The 26,794-nt window shown below is 35.0% G+C and overlaps 2 protein-coding genes across 3 annotated transcripts; both read right to left on the minus strand.

Annotated features, from left to right (window-relative positions):
• Positions 1-48: 48 nt before the first annotated feature.
• bcl2l10 (BCL2 like 10) lies at positions 49-8,383 on the minus strand. The gene is made up of 3 exons (XM_067389814.1): positions 8,301-8,383; positions 6,094-6,508; positions 49-945 (listed from the first exon to the last, which is right to left on the minus strand). Exons 2-3 carry the CDS (start codon positions 6,499-6,501, stop codon positions 823-825), a joined length of 531 nt encoding a protein of 176 aa, XP_067245915.1. The 5' UTR covers positions 6,502-6,508; positions 8,301-8,383; the 3' UTR covers positions 49-822.
• Positions 8,384-9,445: 1,062 nt separating this feature from the next.
• gnb5b (guanine nucleotide binding protein (G protein), beta 5b) lies at positions 9,446-25,203 on the minus strand. Of its 2 annotated transcripts, none has more exons than XM_067389010.1 (12): positions 25,063-25,203; positions 22,603-22,714; positions 20,931-21,067; positions 20,704-20,745; positions 18,557-18,633; positions 18,158-18,290; positions 16,120-16,263; positions 15,691-15,782; positions 12,851-12,899; positions 12,313-12,409; positions 10,438-10,604; positions 9,446-10,085 (listed from the first exon to the last, which is right to left on the minus strand). In XM_067389010.1, the coding sequence occupies exons 1-12, from the start codon at positions 25,186-25,188 to the stop codon at positions 10,074-10,076; spliced, it is 1,188 nt and encodes a 395-aa protein (XP_067245111.1). In that variant the 5' UTR covers positions 25,189-25,203; the 3' UTR covers positions 9,446-10,073. The 2 variants fall into 2 exon arrangements, with proteins under 2 accessions (XP_067245111.1, XP_067245112.1); XM_067389011.1 differs by lacking the exon at positions 25,063-25,203 and adding an exon at positions 21,916-21,964 and having other exon boundaries at positions 22,603-22,696.
• Between the last annotated feature and the right edge of the window lie 1,591 nt (positions 25,204-26,794).

Genomic DNA, 26,794 nt, shown 5'->3' on the forward strand with positions numbered 1-26,794 from the left:
GCTACAATCAGAAACACACAAGATTGACTTGATAAAAAACAATTGTCTTCACAGTAAAATTATTTTATTAAGAAAGAAGTCAATAAATAAAACAATGCAAAAATATAATGTTTTGTCAATTGTTGGGAATTGCCTAAATAGTAATAATTTGTTCTTATAAGGTAAATAAATAAATTTACAACGTAAACTTACAAGTGGGCAGAATATCACATCCTTGAAACCGAACAAGCTAGCACCTTTAATAAAACAAATGACTTTCAGGATGAAGCTGAGAGACATTGGAAGGTGATCAAATGTAAACCACTAGTCAAGGCAGAAAGTGGTCTAAAAAAGGAGACAAATGAATAACTCGTTACAAAATATTTGTGCTTTGTCTCTTTTGCGTTACAATGGTTTCTGACACAACTGCGATCGGTGAAGCGTTGTGTTTTCAGACTGAAAGATACATTACAAACAATAAACTGTGGTTTCATATCATGTTCACAAAATAAACTGTAAATACTATCTAAACTAACAAGATTTACACAGGGACAGGTGACAAAAGCAATTATGAAATAAAAAGCACCATGTTAGATATGCAAAGAATTAGAACTTCCATCTTTTTTCTCCAGAAGGCCATGTGAAGAGTATACAATCAACAGGAATGACTGTTTGCTGTAATTACAGGCAAGGACATGGAAAGAAATGTGCAAAAACATTCGGCTGAGAACCCAAAGACCGGTTTCTCTTTATGAACTGTTTTGACTTAGCCATATGACAGAAAACAGAGAGCAGGTGTGTAGTGTGTGAAAGAGAAAAAGAGAGCGAGAGAATCTAAAATCATCAGCGTACTAAGAGAAAGGTTAGACCAGCTAAACCCACTCCTGCTGCTGCAAACAGTGCCGTCTTCATCGACGACTCTTGGTTCAACTGTTTTGCGTTGTGGGAAAACCTGCAGAAACCCTCCTACAAAAGACAAGGAAAAACAAATAAAAAATTCAGTATAAGATTCACATTTTGCTCCCTACGCCCTTATGACACAGTATTTCGGACCTTGTTAGTCATAGTAGCTAAAATCTCAACAATAAGCAGAGATATTACATAATAGCACAGCCTACTTACTCTGAAAATATGAGAAGATTACATAACCCTGCTCACCTCTCAGGAGGAACGGCACATACATCTTTAACAATAATTCAAATGAAACAAGTAGTGGATAATGTATGCTCGGTTTCAAAATCTAATAATATAATTAGATATCAAACCTATCTTAAACTTTTGATATATAACATGTTTTCTATCATTCAAAAATGGCTTGTTTGGATATTGTGTGACCATCGACGAATCGCTTAACATCACAACATTGGCCCCGCCCACTGGTGTTCAGTCGCTTAACAGCTATCTAAATGTTAATACAGTATACAGATCCCTTTTCTGACACACTCCACATGCTTGAGCTACTCCCGACAACAGGACAAATGGAAGAGTAAAGGAACGTTTGCTTTGACGCATCATGTTTAAACGGCATGTTTGTGTCTTTTCAGCCTTCAGAAGGACCCCAGCATCAGGAAGTGGATGGTTTATTTTTTAATGGCATCCCAGATGACATTGGAGGATTATGTTTGTTCAGAGCATTTGACTGCAGATTGTTGTAAACAGGACACAGTGTAATGGAGAGTTCACAAAGAAACTTTTGTTGATAGATCATACAGTCAACTGTATTGGATCTAACAGCAGCAAACATTAAGCATTAAGTTTCATAATGCTTTGTTATTGAAGGTTTTACATGGATAATGTTTTCAAAACATTCATGAACAGTAGTGAGGGGACATTGACACTTTTTCCTATGCAATGACAGGGGTCAAAATGAGGGTTCAAATATATGACTTTTTTTTGTGTGCCAAAATCATCAAAGAACATACTGAAATAATGCCATGTCCTCTTTAGGTGTTGGTGCTCATATATCCTGGGCTTTCTGTGATGTAGTGTGCATTTCAGGGGCTAACAGACATTTCGAGGGTTAAATGCAGATATGAAAGTTTCAGAAGCAGCAGGCAAAGACACAGGCGGGTGTAACTGTTGTTTGTAACTGCCTGTGGACCCGAACAAACAGCAGAAGGCTTGAGGAGTCAGGCAGAGCAGCTGTCTTCAGACAGACACCTGCTGTACTGGTCAGAGTGAGTCCAGGTGCACTAGTCCACAATCATATGCTGCACAAACTCTGAGTGAAGCACGGAGATCAACCGTATGGTAAACACAATAGACTAAATGGCTGACTGGCCTTCGGCTCTGCTTTCAACAGCTGCCAAATAAAAGAGAAAGAGAAAATAGGGAGAGACAGAATAGACTGCAGGATGGCCTCTCAAACTCTTTATTTATGCAAATACAAGCTGCTGTTTGCCTCAAGCCATAAGTGACCGGATTTTCGATTTTAAGACTTAGCAATAGCAATAATGCCACTGGTGATGTTATAAAAGCGTAAATTAGACCAGTGCTTTTCAATTCTGGTCCTGGAGATTCATTACTGTACGCATTTTGTATGTCTCTTACCTAACACGCACAGTTCAGTTCATGGAGCTCTTTCCTAACGAGCTGATGATTGAATCAGGTGTGTTAAATAAAGGAGACATACAAAATTTGCAGAGTGTTGGGTCACGAGGACCAGAACTGAAAACCACTGAATTAGACCAACATGCAACTAACTGGTTTTAAGGGCTGGTTCATCCTTTCTGTCATTTACTCGCCCTTATGACGTTCCAAATCCATGTGACTTTCCTTTGCTGAACACAAAAAGAGAAGTCAAGCAAGTACATTTTCCCCGCTATACAACAAAAGTGAAAGAGGATGAAAAAAAAAACAAAAAAAATAAATAAAAAAACCTCCATATGACATGTGCGCCATAAGTCTTCTGAAGTCAAATTATAGCTTTTCCTGAGGAACAGACAGAGATTTACGTCACTATTTTGCCAAAGCTATCAAATCTCATTTATGCATTTTCAAATATGGCCTGTCTGATGCCAAACACCATTAGTTCTCACATACATTAGTATATATATATATATATATATATATATATATATATATATATATATATATAAGTTGTATAGACTAGTTTTATGGTGCCTTTGTAAAGGCAAATATTTTCATTCTATGGAAAAATGAAGAAGGTTTGTATTCCATTGAAGAGTAAATATGAGTTTGGAATGGAATGTGGGTGAGTAAATGACAATGATGCAGCTCAACTACTCTTTTATTTTCTAAATGCATGTTATTGATCTTACTGTAAACAATTAATTTATATTTATCATTCGTATCCAAAATTTCATAACTCAATCTTCCAGTGAAACATCAGACTTCTCTCTTATTCTTGTTCTAAGTCAGAATGCCACCTCATTATTGGCCTGCGTCAGCATCACACACATGCGTCATGTTGCTCACATGAACAACGTCGGCCAATACTGAGCCTGCGTTCTGACGTAGAACCCGGAAGCCCTGCACTGTGTTTACTACGTCATCTGCGAGACTGAATATGGAAAAGAAGAAATTACTGAATAAAGCAATTATTTTATTTTTTTTGTGCACAAAATCTATTCTCGTTGCTTCATAACATTAGGATTGAATGACTGTAGTCACATGGACTATTTTAAAAATGCCTTTGCTACCTTTCTGGGGCTTGAAAGTGGTAATTTTGTTGCAGTTTAATCGGAGGCCAGACAGCTCACTGATTTAATCAAAAATATCTTAATTTGTGTTCCGAAAATGAATGAAGGTCTTAAGGGTTTGAAGCGACATGAGGGTGAGTAATTAAATGACAGAATTTCCATTTTTGGGTGACCCTAACTAACCCAGTAAGTTGCAGGTGCATTTACCATTGCTCAGCAAATTGTCATGGGCGAAATCCAGTCTTTTCAATAGTAATCCAAGCGATCAGGAATTTCATGTGAGGGTAAAAGATTTCGAAATGCAGATTTTGCAATGGGTTCAATTTTTTCACGCCAATTCACCACATTAACAGAAACAGAAAATGCCTTCATTTGTAAGTGACTTTTGCGTTTCATAAATCTCTACACGATTGACAATAGAGATTTTTGCCTGCAAAATGCACTAATGTGAACCCATGTTAACACAACTTGAAGCCCTTCTCTTTCTTACAACCGACTGAAAGCTTGCATTCAGATTTGTCTCCATCCAATCAAAAACCGGAACACGTATGGTCCTATGGTTCCACATATTTAATTTTTGATAATCCGAAACCTAATCAAGTGTATGATACAATTAAGAAAAGATCTGTCATTACTTCAGTTTCATTGTGACTTATAGAGAGTGATCTTTTTTAAGCCATAGGACGTACATTCATTAGACATGATTCATTTAAACAAAATTTCAGTGACGAAGGCCTGGTCACATTTCAGTGGGAGCTACAGCTAAAACATTTGCATTTGACTGTTGACTAATATGTTCCTCAAAATCATGTGTGTAATTACAGCAGATATCAGTCTGCTTAAGTCAACAATGTCTCCTGAGGTTATTTACAGTTGGAACAAGTATTGCCTTTATAGATCAGTGCCTAGGAGATTGAAAAACTGGACGCCCACACAAAAAAGTCCTTGGTGAGACTTTTGAGAGCCTGTTTTAAAGAGTTTTCCCCACAAGCATTCCCAGAATTCTTTGGCTTGTGTCACTCTCTAATTCACAAAAACAGGGCAGCCACAAGAAGGTATACACTGTTCTACTCCAAAAACTAGACGAGCATATCACTGCAGTACGTACCTTCCAATTACACTTAAAAATGTGCACATTGAAGTATACTGGTAGGAAAGACTCAAGAGATTGAGGCATCAAACGCAGCAAAACAGGCTGGGTTTCTGAGAGCACACATGAAGGATCAAACACGATGCTCTTTAAACACCCACGCAAGTTTCACATCAACCAGAACTGGTTTGAAAAAAAACCCTAGCTAAACGCTTTATTTGAAACCTGCAGATTATAAACGGTCTTCCTACTACGTCTACCGCACAAGTGCAATGGCTATAAAACCATCATTTACCAGCTTAAAGGCCCCAATATACTTTAGGCAAAATGTGATGTCATTTCAAACCAAAACAAAGAGCTTTTGGAGCTCGTTTCTGAGGCTCAAAGCTTCCCAGATAAGTTAGAGCCAGCTGGTAAACACATTCGAACTATCAATGGCCCATGTCGATTATGTAATAGGTATGTATGCTTTGAGGCTCCGCCTTCTTTGATGTGGAAATCTTCTCCGGTTAATTTCTTCTGTTCAGTCTGCGAGCTCAGACGCTAGTAAAAACATGAACGCCCTAAAGAGCTGCTTTATAGTAGAAACTGAAGTTGTAATTCTAATTGAAAAACACAGTTTTTTCATGTTTAATACTGTATAGCAGCTTGCTTTAAACATTCACGTGCTATAATCAGATACTTTAACTGCTGTTTTTTCACCACTGTCATTTTTGTTATTGAGAGGAAAGCAAGCAGCATATATTTACATATTCATCTAATTGTCGCTTGCAGCAGCATGGGCGTTGTGGAAATGTTGACTACCAGAATACTGCAGCAAAAGCATTTTGAACTTTTTACCTCAAAGCGAAAAACGAAAAAATACTTTTCAGTGAGTATATCGGGGCCTTAAAGGGCTAGTTCACCAAAAAATGAAAATTCTGACATTTATTACTTACCCTCATGCCGTTTCACACCCGTCACATGACTTTGGCGCTCCGAACAACACATTCGACACGCTGATTAATTTATGCTCCAAAGCTTCCTGAAGCAGTGTTTTGAAATCGGCCATCACTAAAAGTCGTTATTTTTTTTACATTTTTTTTTTGGTGCACCAAAAATATTCTCGTCGCTTTATAATATTAATATTGAACCACTGTACTCACATGAACTGATTTAGATGCATTTTTAGTACCTTTATGGATCTTGAGAGAGGAGCCATCGGATTTCAACTAAAATATCTTAATTTGTGTTCCGAAGATTAACGAAGGTTTTACGGGTGTGGAATGGCAAGAGGGTGAGTAATAATTGACAGAATTTTCATTTTTGGGCGAACTAACCCTTTAAATGTCGTCTGTCCGAGTCTACATTGCTAATGCTTACCCATCCTCCATTTTCCACCAGCCAGTCTTGTTTTTCCCCTCCTAGGTAGTCAGCTATGGTCTCAGCCAGTCTCTTGGGGCACTCAGAATTCTCTCCTCTGGACAGAAGCTCACTGGCCAGCACTCCAGTGAAAGTAAAGATGGAAACCACCCTTCCCCAGTTCAGTTTTCCATCTCCTACCAGTTCCCTCATGACGCTCTGCAGACACTTGCTGGGATCTGATCTGCAGGTGTCCAGGAACTCCTGGGAGAGGGATCGGAATTTGGTTCTGTGCTGCTGTTCCATCTCTTTGGCCAGGTATCTCATGGCCTCTGCTGACTCGCTGGGAGGCGTCTGTTGGATCCCACTGCAGAAGCCGATGTAATCTTCTGCCAGCAACAAAGTCTGTTCCCTCAACCAACAGGACATTTTCTAACTGAAAAAGTCAAGGTCAAAAATACATTACAGGGTTTATGTTTTATATATAAGAAATGTTGTCCAAATGATGGACATCTGATGAACAAGAACATCAAACAAGTTTTATTAATGGGTAGCAGTCTTCTGCAGAGTGACCTATAATTTGACTAAAATCAATTTAATCAACCTTTATCTAATTCTTGTGCGATTATTAAAGGGATAGTTCACCCAAAAATGAAAATTTGATGTTTATCTGCTTACCCCCAGCGCATCCAAGATGTAGGTGACTTTGTTTCTTCAGTAGAACACAAATGATGATTTTTAACTGCAACCGTTGGTGTCTGTCAGTCAAATAATGCGAGTGAATGGGAACTCTATCAATAGGAGTTGAAAAAAGTTGCATAAATCCAAATTAAACCCTGCTGCGCGTGACGACACATTGATGTCCTAACGATCAGTTTGTGCGAGAAACAATCCACAAAACGATCAGTTTGTGCGAGAAACTGAACAGTATTTATATCATTTTTTTACCTCTAAAACACCACAATGTCCAACTGCGTTCAGTACTCTGTTAGTGAGGTCTGACTGCGCTCTGACAACGGCAGTGATGTCTCGCGCTTATACTTCAATGAGTGCGGTTACTATCGGCAACTATCGGTTTCTCGCACAAACCGATCGTTTTGTGTCTTAGGACATCAATGTGTCATCACGAGCCACAGGGTTTAATTTGGATTTGTCTATGCAAGTTTTCTCAACTTTTATTGATAGAGTTCCCATTCACTCGCATTATTTGACTGACAGACGGCAACAGTTGGAGTTAAAAATCATCATTTTTGTTCTACTGAAGAAACAAAGTCACCTACATCTTGGATGCGCTGGGGGTAAGCAGATAAACATCAAATTTTCATTTTTGGGTGAACTGTCCCTTTAAGAGACAAAAGAATATATGCATTTGTCACACTGCATTTTTTTTAAATGAACTTCAAAGCTAAATAAAGAAAATATAACATAAAACAACCATTAGCATTCTAACCTATAGTAAAACGTTTTTAGTCCATGTTTTGTCAACTACCCTTATATGGTAAACATCCTTGACAAAAAAAAAAAAAAAAAAAAATAGTAACCACAATTTCCAACAAAACATTATAATTGTTACAGTTATTGTCACTGCTGTCAAATCATAATTAATACTATGTATACTGTATTTATCATTCAGGATAATGAGATCTCAGAATGTTTGTCATTTTGTACATTTTCTTGTTGTGAATTCAAATATAGGTTTAATTTAAGTTACTGCCGTTTTTTATTAACCACCATGCTGCCATTTTATCTCAGTTTCATGGTGTTTCAGGCTAATTCAAGCAAGCGTTTGTGTTGTATGTCTATGCAGCATTAACACAGAACTGAACGCAGATCAGTCCATAAATGGATAAATGATTCATAATAACGGCTGTTATAATGAGCGGCTGTTTCTCTAGGCTCGGGCCTTACATTAACAAAATGACATTCATATTCAACAACGTCCACCTTAAACCTGCTTAAGTCTCTTTTGCTGGTAGTATTAACATATGGTCCATATGAATGAGAATCTTTAGCTAAAACACAGCATAAATGAAAGGCAGTCTACGCAATGCTAAGAAACACAAAGCCGGCTGCGCCATTGCTCATGAGAGCACAAAGACGCGAACCAACAGCACGCGCTTGAAATATACGTTTTCTTCAGTATATATATAAAAAATCGGATTAAACAGTAATTGTAGAATAAAATGTATCATTCTCTCCATAAAAGTGTAAATAATAAAGCAGCTCACCCTCCCAGCGATGTCAGACTGCGCTCTCCACCGACAGTTGCGCAAACAGCAGTCAGTCTCGTAGTAGAGAACGAGCCTCCGTCACTCTTTATCAGCGTAGAGTCACTAACCACGCCTCCTCCATGACGCTTTTGCATTTTATACTACTGAATATTTCTGATCGAGATGTTCCTCCTAAAACAAGATACTTTATGCCTTTCATTTGAGAAAAAAGACGCATCGTTTAAAGAAAGAAGTAATCTGTAATACTAAGGAGCAAGGGGGACTTGAGGTCTTAGATTTTAGTACACTTAAATGGTTGATAGAGTTTTTGAAGACGAAGTGTCTGGAACGTTTTTCCTAATTCAATTTTTAATACTCTTGGGGGTATACATTTAAATTTCTCACCACAGTTTGCAAATTAAATAATAAAGACATACTATATGTAATCACTATTCCATCTTGCTTGGTATAGAAGGGATTATTTTAGTAAGAGAGTTGATTAGAATGGATATACCAAACGACTTCAATAATTCCAATTACCAGTTAAACCAAGAGAATTTGCTATTGTTTGTAAAGCAATTTCAGCGAATGTGGTGAGAAATTGTGCTTTGATGGAAATTAACATTGGAAATATTAGTGATATTGATGTTTTAAAACAAATAAGAAATCCTTGTTCTGTTTCTTTCCTTGCAGCAAAATTATGCAACTACTTATTTTAAGTACCATATACACGAAAAGAAGTGGCTAAATTTCTTACATAAATGATTTTAAATTATATATAAACTTAAGCTAAAAACCACAACGTTCTGAAAACATGTAATGCTGTAAAAGCACTAAAACTATGTTCTAGTTCTGATTGAGATTGATTTTCTGTTTTGAGTATTATGACACTATGTTTGTATAGATAAACATAATGTCATTACTCTTATCACTCTATAAATCAAAATGGATCATTATTCTCAAATAAAAAGTAATCAGATTTACTTAGAATATGTAGTTCTGTTGAAGATTTTCCAGTTGTTTTGATGTGTTGACTTTTGCACTTATTAACATGTATTTATTTTAATTTTTTAAAATGCTTGTGTTCACACATTTAAACATATTAACCACCTCCATCACAAAGTATAAACACTAAAAAATACACAAAAACAAGAAATTACCTTATTATATTTAATTTTCCTGAATAAAGAGACAACAAACAGTGAACAGAGTGCATATTATTAGGAAACTAACAATACTGATGTTGACAAAGCAATCAGCTAATTGTGATTAATTGTTGAATTTGATCAACAATATTACACTTGATATGAAAAACACTTAACACTTCTCTACATTTTTGACATTGTAGTCTAGCAAGCAAAACAAATTCATGATTTTATATATATATATATATATATATATATATATAAAATAAATAAATAAATTTCAGATTTCTAGATATATACCTGTTTGATAAGCCAGATGAGCAAGTACTGAATCTACTCTACAAATCATTACCATAAAATATACCTACAAAAGTATGGATAATTATATTAAAACATTTCGATTTTTAATTTTAAAAAAATATTTTACAAACTAATACTTGAACAGCAGACCTTTTCAACTTGTGTATTTTATATATTTATTGTATATATTTTGGTGAGAAGCCAAGGAAGAGAGACATTTAATTGTGCTAAGATAATAAAAAAAGTCTGGATCTCTATGTAAGAATCCCTACAGTCCGACTGTGTGCTGTGATGTTGAGAAGCATAAGTACAAATATCTCTTCTCACACTGGTCCAGGACATCTCCTCAAGCCCAGATCTGCAACAAAGAAATGAGATGGAATTAAAAGATAAAAGAGTTCTTTATTTATTCAAAATACAATCCAAGATGATCCTCACAACGATGTGCTAATTCACAAAAGAGGAACAAAGAAATTTCTTTTTTTTTTTACTTATTAAGTATATTAAGAGCAGATCATGGGGAAACTATGACCTATGTTGCGTAATTCCCCTGCTGCTCTCGGGACAGACACAACAGGATGGTGTAAAACACCTATAACCACGGCCTGTCCCTTCACTTTCATCTAAAGCCCCTGATGCCAGTAAAGAGCAAAACCACGTTATACATTGCGTAAGTCATTTTTTCTATATGACCTGAAGCGGACACTCACCCGCAAAGTGTTATCCCATGACCCTGAGCAGAATGCGGTACCATCTGGGGACACTCTGACAGTGCTGACCCGATTTTCATGGCCAAAGAGAATCGCCACTCTGGTACCTTTCAGGACATCCCAAACGTTAATGGTATAGTCATTATGTCCTGCAAACAGCAGTCGCCCTGTGGAAAAAACAGAGTAGGAAAAAAGGGAAGGATGGAAAAAGCTATTGTTTACTATAGCATTATTACACTAAGTCTAGTCACATTTATATATATAGCAGCTTCACAGTAATAAACAGGAAAATAACAGTGTTGATACTGCAAAATTCGTCAATAATAACTTGTCTAAGATCACAGATATTTTTAATCTTCTTTTAATCACTGCTGTTTGTTATTTGTTCAGAAGACTTTGATGATAGTGCTGGACTTTTGTGGAACTTTGGGTCCTTTTAGGAGCTTGCCACTGTCCGCCCCCTTTCATTGTATGGGAAAAAAAAAAGAAATTCAGCTAAACTTCTCCTTTTGGGTTCCATAGAAGAAAGAAATACAAGTTTGGAATAACATGGAAGTGAGTAAATGATGAAACAATTGTCATATTCAAGTCTTCGTTTTTGAAAATTTCTCCTATGTCAGTTTTTGAACCTCATACAGTCTAGGCCTACAGTACATTATCCATAATCCTGTTCTTGAGCAATATAACTGCCACGGTCTATACTCACTAGTGGGACATATAAGTCATGCTATCATGGTAAGCGTGGGCATCGCAGCTGATAAATTTGCCTGTCCTGTGATCTGACTCTGTTAACTCAGGGTTTAAATACAGCAGATATCTGTCAGTATTAACCATGTGGACTGTGTAGTGTGTACCAAAATAAGGGAATGAAAATTCTGTCATCATTTCCTCAACCTCATGCTGTTTCAAACCAACTTGACTTTCTTTCGTGAAACATAAAGGAGAAATATAGCTCTCTGAAAATAAATGGCATTTCTAGCTTTAAAAAGCAAAAAGTACCATAAATGTATAAGTTAAGTTTAGAATTGTGCACAATATAAGTATTCTGGTGCCATACTGTAGCTTTTGTGTGAGAGAAAAAAAATCATAAACCTCGAATTCCATTTTCATGCATTCAGTTATGTTGCACAAAACATGTCACATCCTGTTTGGCATCAATGATGAAACACTCATAAACCAAGAATGATTGATATCAAACCTGGCATGACATGTTTTAAAGAGATATTTCGTCATGTATAAATTCTTTTATGGTTTTCTTTTGTGGAACAGATATTTTTGAGGAATGTTTTTTGCCTATACAGTACAATGGAAGTCAATGGGGTCCAAAATGATATGGGATCCTATTGACTTGTATGGAGAAAAAAAACACTCAAAGGCATTAAAAAAAATAAATAAATAAATTAAAAAAAAAAAAAAAAAAAAAAAAATATATATATATATATATATATATATATATATATATATATATATATATATATATATATATATATTTGTGCGAATCATCCCTTTAATGTATCATATTTAAAAGTGCAGATTTGAGAGAGAGTTGTAATTGAGATGTAAAAATATTTTCAGAGAATATTATTCAGTTGTTCTGTGATCACACAAAGCAAATATATGGCTTTAAAGGGCTTGGAATATAGCATACAGAGCACAATTATGATACTTCTGTGGTTCCTTTATGGTGAAGTACACATTCACTTTCACTGTATGGAAAAGAACACATAGGATATTTTGCTGAATGTCTCCTTTTATACTCAATAAAGGAAAAAAAAAAAAAAAAAGATTGGAAAGATGTGATGATTTTTGATAAATTACTACATTTATTTATATATATTTTCATCATGCTGGAAGGGTCTAAGTCTGCTTTCTTACCACTAAGGGAAAAGTCCACACTAGAGGCTCCAAAAATGATGCTTTCTTTGGAATAGATGGCCACCTCACGGTCAGCTCGCAGGTCATACAGACGACACTGAAACAACATGAAAGTTCACCGTGAGATGGAGCTTAGTATGGACTCACAGAGTTTGACACATTGCATTTCATTGATCATTGGGTGACTAAAAGGTTACATGATTTGATTTGATTTGAAGACGAAGACACGTTGCATGGACCTTGAACAGGAATAAACAGTAACAACATTAGATAAACTAAATACACACATACACTTATATGCTAATACACTCACAGTCAACTGAGTGTCTCTAAACCTAATTCCATCAACTCAACATTATTAAAAGATCATCATGTTAATTGACTCAAAAGGATGTGTGTGTTTTGGAGGGGGACTGTTATTCAGGGCAACAGGTTTTATATTATTGATTGTGACTCTTCTGGCAATTCTTTGTAATCTTTGCCTATTGATTATTGTTTTGAAATAATACGGGGTGTGTTGTAATGCAGAAAAACATACCGTAGCATCATCAGATCCAGATGCAAAAGCATCTCCGCTGGGGTAATACCTGCATTCATATAGAGGGTTAAAATTTCCATAGACACCTCAAACACAGAAATCACAATGGCCATGTTCACACCCAATTTCCCAATTCCAACTCTCTGTTCAGATCTGATTTGTTTCTCTGGTAACGTGATATTTTACCATTTTATCATCAAAGTATATACTGTGCATTACATGGTCAAAATTATGTGGACATTCCTTTCCAATAAACAGGTTTGGATATTTCAGCTCTGAACATTTATAAAAGGTACATAAAATGTTCTGATATGATTTCTCTTTAATGTTTTTTCCATTACAAAAAAAAAACAAAAAACAAAAAAACAGCTGTTTTAACAGGGGTATGTAGACTTTTCATATCCACTGTAATTAACAAAGGGTACTATTGTAAAGTGTTACCAGAAATGCTTTACTGAATCTGATATGGAAGAACTGGCCTGCACATAACCCAGATGAACACCGTTGGTATGAACTGAAATGGCAGCTGAGCCAAAACTCATCCTCCAACATCAGCGCCTGACCTCACTAATACTCTTGAGTATGAGCAAATCCCTTACAGGCATGATGCAACATCTAGTGGAAATCCTTCCCAGATGAAAGGAAGCCATTATAGCAGCAGAAGGAGGACCAACTGGTGCCGATGGTTTTAAAATTAAATGTTCAACACACATATGGATGTATTTTTGGATGTACATAGTGTGTTTAAAGACAATGAGGTAGACTTATGCAGCTCTTCACTTACTTTCACAGACTGATAAAAAAAACAAACACAGATTCTATATTTCAATTACACTGAAGCAGAAAATTTGAATATTGAACTCCATACAAATCTGCATAATTAAATAATAACTGTGCCTCAATTTATGGACATAATCTACTCTTATGACATTAATCTTACTCATGTAAGATAAATACAAGTGTTTGCTGCTTGCAGTTCTCCAACAGTCTTTTCACTCTCATTTGTAGAAATGACTTTGTTTTGCTTATTTATTTATTAAATATATTTTAAAATTAAATTTGTTCCTGTGATGCTGATATGGTGCTCAATTTCCTTCAGTTATTATTGGTGCTCAATTATTAAAGGGTTAATTCACCCAAAAACGAAAATTCTGTCATTTATTACTTACCCTCATGCCGTTCCACACCCATAAGACCTTCGTTAATCTTCGGAACACAAATTAAGATATTTTTGTTGAAATCTGATGGCTCTGAGAAGCCTCCATAGGGAGCAATGACATTTCCTCTCTCAAGATCCATTCAGATTCATTGTGCTCCGATGCTTCATAAAGCAGTGTTTTGAAATCGGCCATCACTAAATAAGTCATTATTTTGTTTTTTTGGCGCTCCAAAAATATTCTCGACGCTTTATAATATTAATATTGAACCATTGTACTCACATGAACTGATTTAAATATGTTTCTTTAAGGATCTTGAGAGAGGAAGTGTCATTGCTCCCTATAAAGGCCTCTCAGAGCCATCGGATTTCAACTAAAATATCTTAATTTGTGTTCCGAAGATTAACGAAGGTCTTATGGGTGTGAAATGGCATGCGGGAGAGTAATTAATGACACAATTTTCATTTTTGGGTGAACTAACCCTTTAATGTCTCTTATTATTATCAATGTTGAAAATGTTTTTGAAACTTAATATTTTTGTGGAAACTGATACCTTTTATCCTTTTATACTTGATGAATAGATAGTTCAGAATTTATTTAAAATAGAAATCTGTTGTAACATTATAAATGTCTTTACTGTTAATTTTGGTCAACTTAATGTTTTAAAATTTCTTGAAAAAACGGTAACACTTTACAATAAGGTTTCATTAGTTAGCATTAGTTAACTACTTCAGTTAACTTGAACTAAGAATTAACAATACTTCTACAGCATTTATTAATCTATTAATGTTAATTTCAACATTTACTAAAACATGATTAAAATCAAATGTGCTTGTTAACATTAGTTACTGCACTATTAATGAACACAAACAAACAATGAACAGCAGGATTGTTATTTACTAACATTTACAAAGATTAATAAATACTGAAACAAATGTATTGTTCTTTGTTAGTTCATGTTGACGTGATGTATGACGCAGGATGTACAAAAACATATCGCTTCACTTCAGAAGACCTTTATTAACCCACTGGAGTCATATGGATACTTTTTTTTTTTATGGATGGATGCATTATTTTTGGCTTCAAAACACGGCCCCCCATTCACAACCATTATAAACCTTGGAGAACTAAGGAAATTTTAAATATATCTCAGATTGTGTGCGTCTGAAAGAAGATACACCTAGGATGGCTTGAGGGTGAGTGAATCATAGGATAATTTTCATTTTTGGGTGAACTATCCCTTTAAGAATCAAATCAGCATATTAGAATGACTGGAGTAATGGCTGCTGAAAATTCTGCTTTTTCAGCCTTGCTGAGGATAAGAGACTTCTTAAAAAAAATTTAACCAGTAGTGTTCATATATACAGTATTTTTGAATGTCAAAAAACTATATCCCTAACAAAATAACAACTCAACATCACACCAATCACTGCTTTTGTTGTCTTTCGGCTTCTTCATGCTGAGTGAGCAATTATAATGAATATCATTAGATCGACATAAACATTGTATGGACTCCAACCTGACTGTTTACACTGACGTCAGATTGTGAAAATTTGTGATTGTAATTTTTGTTGTTGTTCACAATGTCATGCAGTGAGGGAAAAGAACTGAATCTGGGCATCGTTCAACTGTGGTGTGAACGTAGCTTCATTATCAGAAAATGCCAGGCTGTGGCTCACTCACTTCACACTGTTGATGTCAGACTCATGGGTCTCAAAGGACTGAACATTCTGTCCCGAGCGCATGTCCCACACATTAGCCTTCTTATCACAGCCCTGAAACACACACAAAGCACTTTAGAGACCTGCGGAACAACACTCGCACACAACAGGGTGAACCTCAGGAGAACGATGACCTAAAAATAGCTGCACATAACCCAAACTAACATTGTAACTGAACAACATCCTAACAGGTAAAATCAATCAACATGAGTAATGTTAATACCATTAAGAAATGATCATTTTTAATCAGTGCTTTCTTTCACCTTTATAAAATGAAATGAGTATTTCACTGATTCAGCTGTAATGATAGTAATCTCACATTACAGTAAACACATAAGTGGGCTTGGGATGTGTGTGTGTATAAGTGGAGATGATATTTTGAGGATCTGACCCCTGATACAAAGGTGTTTCCAGTCTCAGAGGGGGCAAGGTCCAATGAGAGAACGTCAGCCGAGTGACCATGGAAACTCTGCAGCAGCTGTCCACTCTCAACATCCCATAATGCACATGTCCCATCACCACTTGATGTCAGAATCTGAAACACATACACAAAGACCTCTATGTCTGCCTTGAATAAATAGATACACTCTTAAAAATAAAGTTTCCAAAAGGGGGGTTTTGAACAAGTTTTGGTTCCTCAAAGAACTATTCAATGATTTCTTTTTTCTTAGTTTCTTAACATTTTAAAAAACCTTTTTCCAGAATAAAGAACCTTTTGTGCAATGGAAAGTTTCCATGGATGTTAAAGGTTCTTCATGGACCCATCGATGCCAATAAAGAACCTTTGTTTTTAAGAGTACAGTTCACTTTAAATTCTTTCTGACATTTTGCAATGACCTGGAAGACTGATAACATTCACAGCAAGAAATATAACACCTGTATCACCCTCTAGTGGAGGTATTGATCATTAGCTCATTACCACAAACACATACAGCAATACAACATACTGTATGCTTTTTCCTCATCTGACCTGAAGATCATAGAAAAAAGACCAGCCACAGTTTGGCCCTTTTTTTCCTCGACATGAGAGTGAGTAGATGACGACAGAGTTTTACATTTTGGGAGAACTAACCTTTTAAATCTGTTCAGTAGTTAAAACCGCAAAGCCATGGAATTTTCACTTTCTTTTGCTCTATTAATAGATGCATTGAATCACCTGCCTTGACGTAACAAAATCTTTCACTTCATCTTTTTCGATCTTTATTGTCCCTGACAGAAACATAATCAAGAAAGAGGAACAATATTTGATGTAATGGTGCAGAGAGAGAAAACCCCACACTCATGATCAACATAAACCCGCAGGAAACTGTAGTGATTATTTTTAAAAGTAATTATTTCAAAAGACTGTTACACTCACAGACAGACCAATACACAGGACTCACGCTGAAAAGGCACAGAAATGTGCATTCAATACAAAAAACAAAAAAGCTGTACTGTATGATAAGGTTATTTTTAAAAGTAAAAATCACATCAGGGGAACTTTAGGGGGCTGCTGTGATATTTGCTATGAGTAATGTGTGTATGTTCTATAAATATCAGCTGAATCTTTATAGACTCATTACTGCCATAGACGCACTGATTAAAGCTGAATTAATAAACTATGAATTAACACAATTTGACCATCTACGAACACAGCGCACTGCAGTCTACACTCAGCTGTACTGATCCCAGTAGATGAAATAATCTCAATTTATTCCACAACCAAACAAATGTATATGATTGAAGCATTCTAAACATTTTTCTTAAGCACTATTACTTTGAGAAGTAAAACTTTTAGAGTGGAAAAATGATTACCTTTAATTTACTCTGAAAAATGAATGCATTTGTAATTAATAGATACAGCACTCACTACAATAGAAGTCAAATAGAATCCTAGACAGATGATGGTAAGTTCTGACCAGGTATGAGTCCAAATCCTCACAAAGAGTGTAATGTTATTTAGAATGCTTCTTGTTGTAAAAGTATAGAAAGAAAAAAAAAATTATATATATATATATATATATATATATATATATATATATATATATATATATATATATATATATATATATATATAATGCCTTTGTGTGTTTTTTTTCTCCATACAAGTCAATAGGATCCCATATTATTTTGGACCCCATTGATCAGTGTTGTTTCAGTATTATTGAGATACTATTACAGTTTTTATTCATATTTTGAATGTTTCTTTTTTTTATTATTTTTTACTGGAGAAAATATTCTTAAAAATAAGAAAGTAGCTGAAATAAAACAAGTTTAAGTTTTTGTATATTTTATTTCAGTTAACATTCACACACACTATATAACTGCAATAATCATAATATTTGTTATACTCTGAGTTTTAAAAATAGTGAGGAACAAGTTGGTCTTCGAAATATTTTACTATATTACTACTCAAGTACAACCAACCCTGTACACACACACATGCTCACCTGCATATCAGAGTTGGTGAAGCTGCAGGAAGACAGATAGTTGGTGTGCATGGCCACAGATTTCTTCTTAGCTGCCAAGTTCTCATTTTTATCCAAAGAGAGTGGATAGACGGAGCATTTATTATCCAAACCCCTGAATGAAAGACAAAGAGAGATTTGACGACTCTGCACAAATGCACAGCAAATAATAAGCTATATTTTTACTAGATATATGGATTTCATTCGAATCTCAGAGCTGCACTTTATTTGCTTTTAATTATGACCTGAAAACTGTACTCTTTGTAGGACTCTCATATAATACAGCATATACAATAAAACAATACATTCTCATATTCTCTGTAGTTAATATCAGTGTTGACCTTTAATTATTATTATACACATGAAACTCTCATGACTTACCCACAAGCCACAGCACAGCCAGAGGGGGCATAAGCACAAGCCATGACCCAGGTGCAGGGCATAGTGACTGCATGCTCCTGTACAGCACACATCACAAAAAATGTTTACATTCTTACAAATATGACAAAGACAAAAGCTGAGGATGCATTTTGCAGGTATTTATTAAAAATCAAGGTAATTAAGCACAGAACTACTTAAAAGAATCAGAATTACACAAAAAGATGACCAATAACATGACCAGAACTGCAGCAAAACCATGATTTTTTTTTACTTTGCATTAAGTGATTGGTTGCCAGTTATAAAAAATGTTTGTTAAGTTTTACATTACTTATTCTGTTTCTGCTATTGTTCTTATTTTCTTTGTTGTTGTTGTTGATTGCTGCTTTTTTTTGTATGCCAAGTCTATGCATGTCATGTGCTCTTAAGAAACTGAATTTGCCAAACCAGTGTTGTATTTCAGTAATCTCCCCCTAGTAATCCTGATTTGAATACCAAAATATATTTCATAATATACAATTTAATTGTTGTGGAGTGTATGTATATTATTATGTGCTAAATGGGCAATATTTTTATAAGACAACTTTTTTAGTATTTTAGCAGATGACTTGATGAAAACGTTCAAACTAACTTGTAATTTAACTTGAAAAAGAAATGCAGGCAACTAAAAACAAACAAAAAAACACATTTTATATACTTTTGTATCATTCCACACTCTTTTTTCTTTTCATGTCATGAATTCATTTACATCTATATTTATATACTTGTAAGTATCCATGTAATAAGAAGCATGATACTTATATACTCTCACCGGACACTTTATTAGGTACACCTTGCTAGCACCATGTTGGACCCTATTTTGCCTTCAGAACTACCTTAATTATTTGTGGCATAGATTCAACAAGGTGCTGGAAACATTCCACAGAGATATTGGTCCATATTGACATGATAACATCACGCAGTTGCTATATTTTTGTCGTCTGCACATCCATGATGTGAATCTCCTGTTCCACCACATTCCGAAGGTGCTCTATTGGATTGAGATCTGGTGACTGTAAAGGCCATTTGAGTGTAGTGAACTCATTGATATGTTCAAGAAACAAGTTTGAGATGATTTAAGCTTTGTGAGAGTTTATCCTGCTGGAAGTAGCCATCAGAATATGGGTGCACTGTGGATGGACATGATCAGCAACAATACTCAGGTAGGCTGTGGTGTTTAAACGATGCTCAATTGTTACGGGGGCCCAAAGTCAGCCAAGAAATTATCCCCCACATCATTAGACCACCAGCAGTAGCCTGAACCGTTGATACAAGGCAGGATGGATCCATTCTTTCATGTTGTTTACACCAAATTCGGACCCTACCATCTGAATGTCGCAGCACGCCGGCTACACATTGTTATGTTGTAAATAAGACAGTATTTGTATTGCAAACCCCTCTATGTTGAGGTTGTTGTTGTTGTTGTTGTTGTATTTTGTGGCATATACCAGCGCAACATCATTGCAATGGAAACCAATGCAGATATTCTGGACACACAAATCGAATCTGAACAGTTGCGATACACAATGTGGATGTCAATCATTTTAGATCAGATTCCAATCGAATACACAAATTTTCTATGTGATTGGCTGATTAGATATTTGCATTAACGAGCAGTTGAACAGGTTTACCTAATAAAGTGGCAGGAAAGTGTACATGACAATGATGAATGGGTGACTGATCAAGTTCTGGGTTGGAGTTCTTGTTAAATAACTAAGCTGACCATGTAGCAGATATAAACAAGTCTAAAAATGTCTAAAATTAAATTTATGTTTTTATTTCAACTAAATTATTTATTTAAACTCATTCTCTCCATACATAACATTAAACTCATGATGCACCACACTCATACACACTATGAGAACACAGGTTATTAAAACACACATATGTCTGATTATTTAAATTTTCTTGTACACAGAAGAAAAACATTCTGCATGGCTGATGTGTTAATGTGTGTGTTTATGTGGCTGCCAGATTAGTTTGGCACTAATACCCTGGGTTTCCATTAGAGTGCATTAAAACTGTAAAACATGCAGATTATTATTTTGAATTTCTGTAGCACTGCAAAACATCATAATAGAAAATCATTCAACACAGATAGAAAGATTTACCTTATTGGTTGTATATGCATCCCACACAATAACTTTTCCATCCTATGGGAGAGATTCAACATTTCAGTAAAGACTAATAAGTTATAAATATAATAAAGATTGTTGTAACTGATCTATTTCAGCTTCTAATTCTTTAGGACAAGACATGACATTTACTAAAAAAAAACCCTAGCAAAATGTTAAAAGCAGCCGATCAGTGTCTATCTGTGACAAATACATGCTGTTACCTGAGAGGAGCTGACGATTCTTCTCTTGTCCCGGCACCAGTCCATGCACAGCACTTTATTTCCATGTCCTTTTAAAGTTCTCCGGGTCTTCATGACAAACTGACCCAGAGCTTCCATCTTCTCTGCCACCTGATGCACTGAGATAGAAAGACAAATCTCCATGAAACACATGACCACCTGAAGCATCTTGAAACTGAACCAGAACTGAAAACACATCTCAACATCAGGAAGATGTAACATGATTGATAATCAGCTCTATTATATTTGGACAGATATATGGCTAACAAATTGCCATTTTTTCAATCCTACAATACAATTCAGTTTACAACAGTAATTATTATAAGCAAACAATATCATACTCCATTTCAACAGTGACATTGTACTATGATGGCACACATCACGGCACAATTAAATTACATTGTTGCATTTTTACTACTTGTTGGTAATCTGTGCTGTATGTTCCTTCTTTTAAAATGCTGGGAAAGAAACTAAACAAATCAGATCTCAGACATCTAAGCAAAACATACACTGTCAGAAAAATGGTACGGTGCTTGTCACTTTAGCAGTACCCTAAGGTACAAAAGTGAAAAGGTACATCTTTGTACCTTACTTATCCCTAAATAGTCCATATTTGTACCTTAAAGGTACATATTAATACCTTTTTATCTTTGTACCATAGGGTACTGCCCCAGTGACAAGCACCGTACCTTTTTTTCTGACAATGTAATATCATACTGTAATTTTACAATTATTGTATTATTGTAAAATATACTGTAAAAATTTGTTACAGTGTGACATTTTTACTGACATTTTATAATAGAAAATACTACATTCAGAATCTTGCAGAATCAGGAAATCAGTGCAGGCCATTTTCTCTTGTAACACAATTCACAAATACATATAACCAGATTTCCTTGAAATGTTGGATCTTACAATAGAGGAATATCTATAATCCGTTGTGCTTTAAAAAAAAAAAAAAACTTACGCAAACATGGGGATCATTTAATATTGAGTGTTCCGTTCCACACCTCTTCCTGCAGAGCATTCAAAGCATTCAGAGGGGTAAAATCAGGGTCGAAAATGGCCTTTTAGTTCTAAATTATGATCATTTTTGATGTATAAATCATACTAACATTATAAGTGCACATCAGAAAACATTATAAAATAATTAAAAATACAGTTCATGACCCCTTTAACATGTTTATTTTTTATAAAATATGTATCAGTCCTTCCCTAGTTAGTTCTAAACCTTCTACGAATGAAGAACTTCAGTGTTGGCCATTTATTGTTCATGTTTTTCCATGACTTTGCCGTAAATTCTGTCACAAACTCCTTTAAAAGCCTGGACAGCAGTTTCAAGATTTTTTTAACAATATTAAAATTTTAAAATGTTTAATACAGGCCTAAATCGTAGTTAAAATGTAAAGGTTAAATTTAAATCTAAATCTTGACCTAAACATTTATATCCAGGGCCTCATAATATTAAAACGATTAAACATCGAAGAAATGCAATAATCTCTTACATTAGGTCGTGTTTGGTAGATATTTCTGCATTTCAAATCGAGCTGCCCACATATTTGGCACCTCGCGCATTACCTGTGATGTCAATAAATGTAGTCTAGCTAGGCAGCTCGCTAGGTTTTGACACACAGCCGCTGAGTGTTTTACTCACGCTCGACGTCGTGTAGTTTGGCTCTCTCCTCCTCTAGTTTGGATTTCAAAGACTCAGACTCCGCTTTCAGTGTGTGGATGGTTTCGCCCTTCGCCAGTCCCTGACAGGCCATCTTTAATAAAACACAGATGGATGACGGATGGGTCAGAAAATATGCTCTTTATCATGAGCCGAGACTGATACTGCACAGTCTGCACAGCTGATGATGCTCTGACGTTAGCGTAAGCGTCACGTGACACATCACCACCATCAGCATCACATTTATTTCTGGAGCTCACTGACTGAAGACCAAAATCACATTTATATCTGATTTATATCGTTTCACTCAGCCTAGAAAATGTATGTTTCTAAATCGCGTTGCTTGATTTTTCTTCCATCAAAGTAATTTCCCATTTAAATTATTATTTGTTGTTTTCATGTAACTTTTTATTAATTAATAGCGTTTGTATAGGTACTGTATTTGTATTTGATTTGGTTGGCCTATTTGATTGGTTACTTTTGTAATACAACACAAGTACATGTTGGTATTGGTGGTCTATAAGAGTGCTGCTCTCTCAGAGCCTGTGTTTTCAGAGAGCTTTAGATAAAGCACTTTAAACACGTGTTATGTGTAAGTGATGACATGAGGATGTTTTACAGTATCCTTCACCTCTGTAAGACTAATACTCTGAGCCATTCAATAAACAGGACAAAAGTATCACAACGTTAGCAGGTGTAACAGTTTTTAAGATTTCCAAGTGACAATTTAACACTATAAAAATTAATCTTAGATCAAACAAATATGCTGAAACAATAAACAAATATTTGTATCAAGATTTACTCTCATCAATGTTACCAAAACAATGTGTTGTAACAATGAAATTACTCTTCACAAATACCTCATTTCACATCAGAACTGTCCAGATAAATAAATCTCAGAAATGTTTAAAAAGATTAAAAAGAGCATAAACATTCAATAAATGTGTTCATAAAAAATGTAAAGAAAAAAATGAACATTTCAGCAGAAGTATAATACATCTTGATACAGTTTTTACCTTATAAGTAAGCAATTTATAAGTACTTATGAATTTATAAGTAAGCAGTAAGGTACTCAAGGCTGTGCTGTATTGTGCATAAGTCATGGCTGAAGCGGAGTGCCTACAGACTCCTTCAGCGGTGACTTATTCACAGTACAGCAGCCAGTAGATGGTGGTAAAGACTGTCTTTATGAGTGTGTCAGTCAGTAGCGAAGACTTTTACATTGAAAAGACTGAATTGTTGTGAACACGGAACAAGACACAATTGGCAAATGCTTTGACTAGCACTGTCAGTCATGGGAAAGCCCCTTAACTGTTAAAAGGACAAGATAATACATCGGACATTTAAACAGATTTTTTTATTATGAACATAGGACTGACCTGAAGGAAAATGCTAAATCTGAATGCAGGAAATAAACTCGCTCACTCGATCTTTTTCTCACAATACTCTTCTACATAATACAGTAAGCTTCAATGAACAATATCAATTAAGAACATACAGTTTACATTGCTAAGAGTGGTTGCTAAGGGTGTTGTGTAGTGATACACACAAACGTTAGGTGAAGCGGTCATAGCCGTGTTTTATTGTGAATAAAACACAGCTATTGACCTATCAGAATCAAGGACAGGAACTGACCGTTTTTTAATAATAAAACCTGAGTTTATTACCTGTATTTAGATTTAGCATTTTCCTTCAGGTCATAATAAGAAATCTGTTTAAATATTTGATGTATTATCTTGTCCTTTTAACAGTTAAGGGATTTTCCCATGACTGACAGTGCTAGTCAAAGCATTTGTCTTGTTCCGTGTTCACAACAATTCAGTCTTTTCAATATCATGGTCATCGCGTCATGCCTAACAACGTCCTTCAGCCTTTACTATAATATATATATATATATATATATATATATATATATATATATATATATATATATATATATATATATATATATATATATATATATATATATATATATAAAAAAATAGGCCTGACTGTGGGGGGAAAATGGATTTGTGTTTCAGCTCCATATCACCCTCCCATTTTCATTTATATTGTTGGTGTTGATGTTGGTGTAATGTTTAGTAACTGACTGGTCGATTAGGCCTACTTAAAATTATAATTAATAGTTTTTGTGTGCTGTGTTTCATGTATAAAGTGTTGAGGACTGTGTGACATAAAGTGATATTTCATGTAGGTTTTTTTTTTTTTTTTTACCTCATAAGCATGTATTGTCAGTCTGAATACAACTATCTTTCAGAGTTATCTTTTAGCAGTGATGGATGATTGTAAGTCAAGCAACTTGACATTATAAGTTAAGCCAAGTTCTACGAACAGATCTTTTTTCTGTCTTTATTTTTACAGTGGATGTAGGATATAAATCATGTTCTGAGAGATTAAAGTCTTAAAATAAACATTGTGTTGTTGAAGTGTGTGATAACATACCATCTCCACACACAGCGAGCAGTAGTTGATGGGCTCATTCTTCAGATAAATATTCATCAGAGGTTTGTTCTGACTGCAGTTATCACACGGGCCAAATGTGATGGCCAAAAATGTCTGGTCACACATCTTTGCGTCTGGTTGAGGCTGGACCTGTACACATGATGAGGGGAAAAAACATGTATTTACAATAACCAAAAGCCAGACACACACTGATAGAGCACATGAAATCAAAATATGACTTCTGTGAGTCCATGTTTGAGGTTGTTAATATATTAGTGTACTCCCGAAAGCTGCTGACAAAATTATATTATATACAGTGGTGGCTAATGGGAAAATCTTCTTTTCACTATATCTTTTTATTGAACACTGATGGAACATTTTTAGCTATAAAGTAATAAGTTTGCATAGTATCTAAATGAATACGTGTTCAAAAAAACAATCAGTTCAGAAATGTTGTACCATATTCTGTTTTGATAAGTAAAATAATTTGCTTTACTTTTGTTTAATAAATACACTGTCATTAAAATGTTCATTTTAAAAATACAAAAACATTTTAATGAAAAAAGGGATCTTTCATCATTTACTCACCCTCAAGAGAATGAATTTCTTTCTTCTGTGGAACACAAAAAAAGACATTTGGAAGAATGTGGGTAACCAAAAAGTTGATGGGCTCCAATGACTTCAATACTTTTTTTCCCCATACTATGGAAATCAACAGGGCCCATCAACTCTTTGGTTACACATGTTCTTCAAAATATCTTCATTTGTGTTCAGCAGAAGAAAGAAATGCATACAGGTTTGGTACAACCTGAGTGAAAGTAAATGGTGACAGAATTTTCAGTTTTTGTGAACTATCCCTTTAATGTCATTATAGTAACAATAAATGTAATTGTATTATATGGTATGATTAATATTCTTTAAAATATCTACTTTTATGTTCATTATAAATATGGTGATTATCTCTAAGGTGGACACAAATAGAAAAATAATATTGACCATCTGAATCTGACAATGTCAGGTTAACAAATGGAAAGTCATCCAAATCAAATCAATTATTGTGCCTTTAACCCCAACAGTAGGTGTGCTTTTTACCCCAAATACAATAGTTTTCAAATACTATATTCTCCAGAAACTGTTTATTTAATTAGCTTTAAAACTTAAAATCATTAATAAGACATTTGGCCCAAAATATATTTCATTACATATTTGATTATACAGAATCAAATATGTTTAGGAAAGTGCTGCAGTATGTTTTTGTGCCATCTAGTGGTTTAGAGAAAAACAAAATCAAATGCACACTTTACTCTAGTCCACATTTAGCCCCTTTGTACCCTACACTTTTAAAACGTACAGTATTTCTCTTCTGGGAAAATGGACTAAAAATATTGCACTCAGGTGCAGATTTGTTTACAAAATGCTCTCTGTAATGAGAAGGATAATAATATACTCTTAGAAAAAAAGTGCTATATAGAACCTTAAAGGTACAATATGTAATAATTTTGACTGCTAGAGGTCAGTAGAAGCCTATTTAAAACAAAGCTTGATGATGCCAAGTTTTAGAGCGGAATCTTGGGACATGTGGTCTCCATCTCAACGGACGGTGCAAAAGAATAGGGATTGGAGTCAGGAAGAAATCATGTTCATGGATGCGATTATTAACGTTACTGTAGTATGAAGCAGAGCAGGACCGAGTGTTGTTGGAGCTGAACGAGCTGGAGCTATTGTGCAACAC

The sequence above is a fragment of the Chanodichthys erythropterus genome, chromosome 7 (genome assembly GCF_024489055.1).
Source record: "Chanodichthys erythropterus isolate Z2021 chromosome 7, ASM2448905v1, whole genome shotgun sequence".
Lineage (NCBI taxonomy): Eukaryota > Metazoa > Chordata > Actinopteri > Cypriniformes > Xenocyprididae > Chanodichthys > Chanodichthys erythropterus.

Excerpts from the sequence above, each read along its gene's own strand:
- gnb5b (XM_067389010.1), bottom strand. The coding sequence starts at position 25,188 with ATGTGTGACCAGACATTTTTGGCCATCACATTTGGCCCGTGTGATAAC. Across the intron at positions 18,291-18,556 it reads GGCTGTGCTGTGGCTTGTGG|GGGTTTGGATAATAAATGCT; the intron begins GTAAGTCATGAG and ends TCTTTCATTCAG. Across the intron at positions 15,783-16,119 it reads GAAACACCTTTGTATCAGGG|GGCTGTGATAAGAAGGCTAA; the intron begins GTCAGATCCTCA and ends TGTGTGTTTCAG.
- bcl2l10 (XM_067389814.1), bottom strand. The coding sequence starts at position 6,501 with ATGTCCTGTTGGTTGAGGGAACAGACTTTGTTGCTGGCAGAAGATTAC. Across the intron at positions 946-6,093 it reads TGGTGGAAAATGGAGGATGG|GAGGGTTTCTGCAGGTTTTC; the intron begins GTAAGCATTAGC and ends TGTCTTTTGTAG.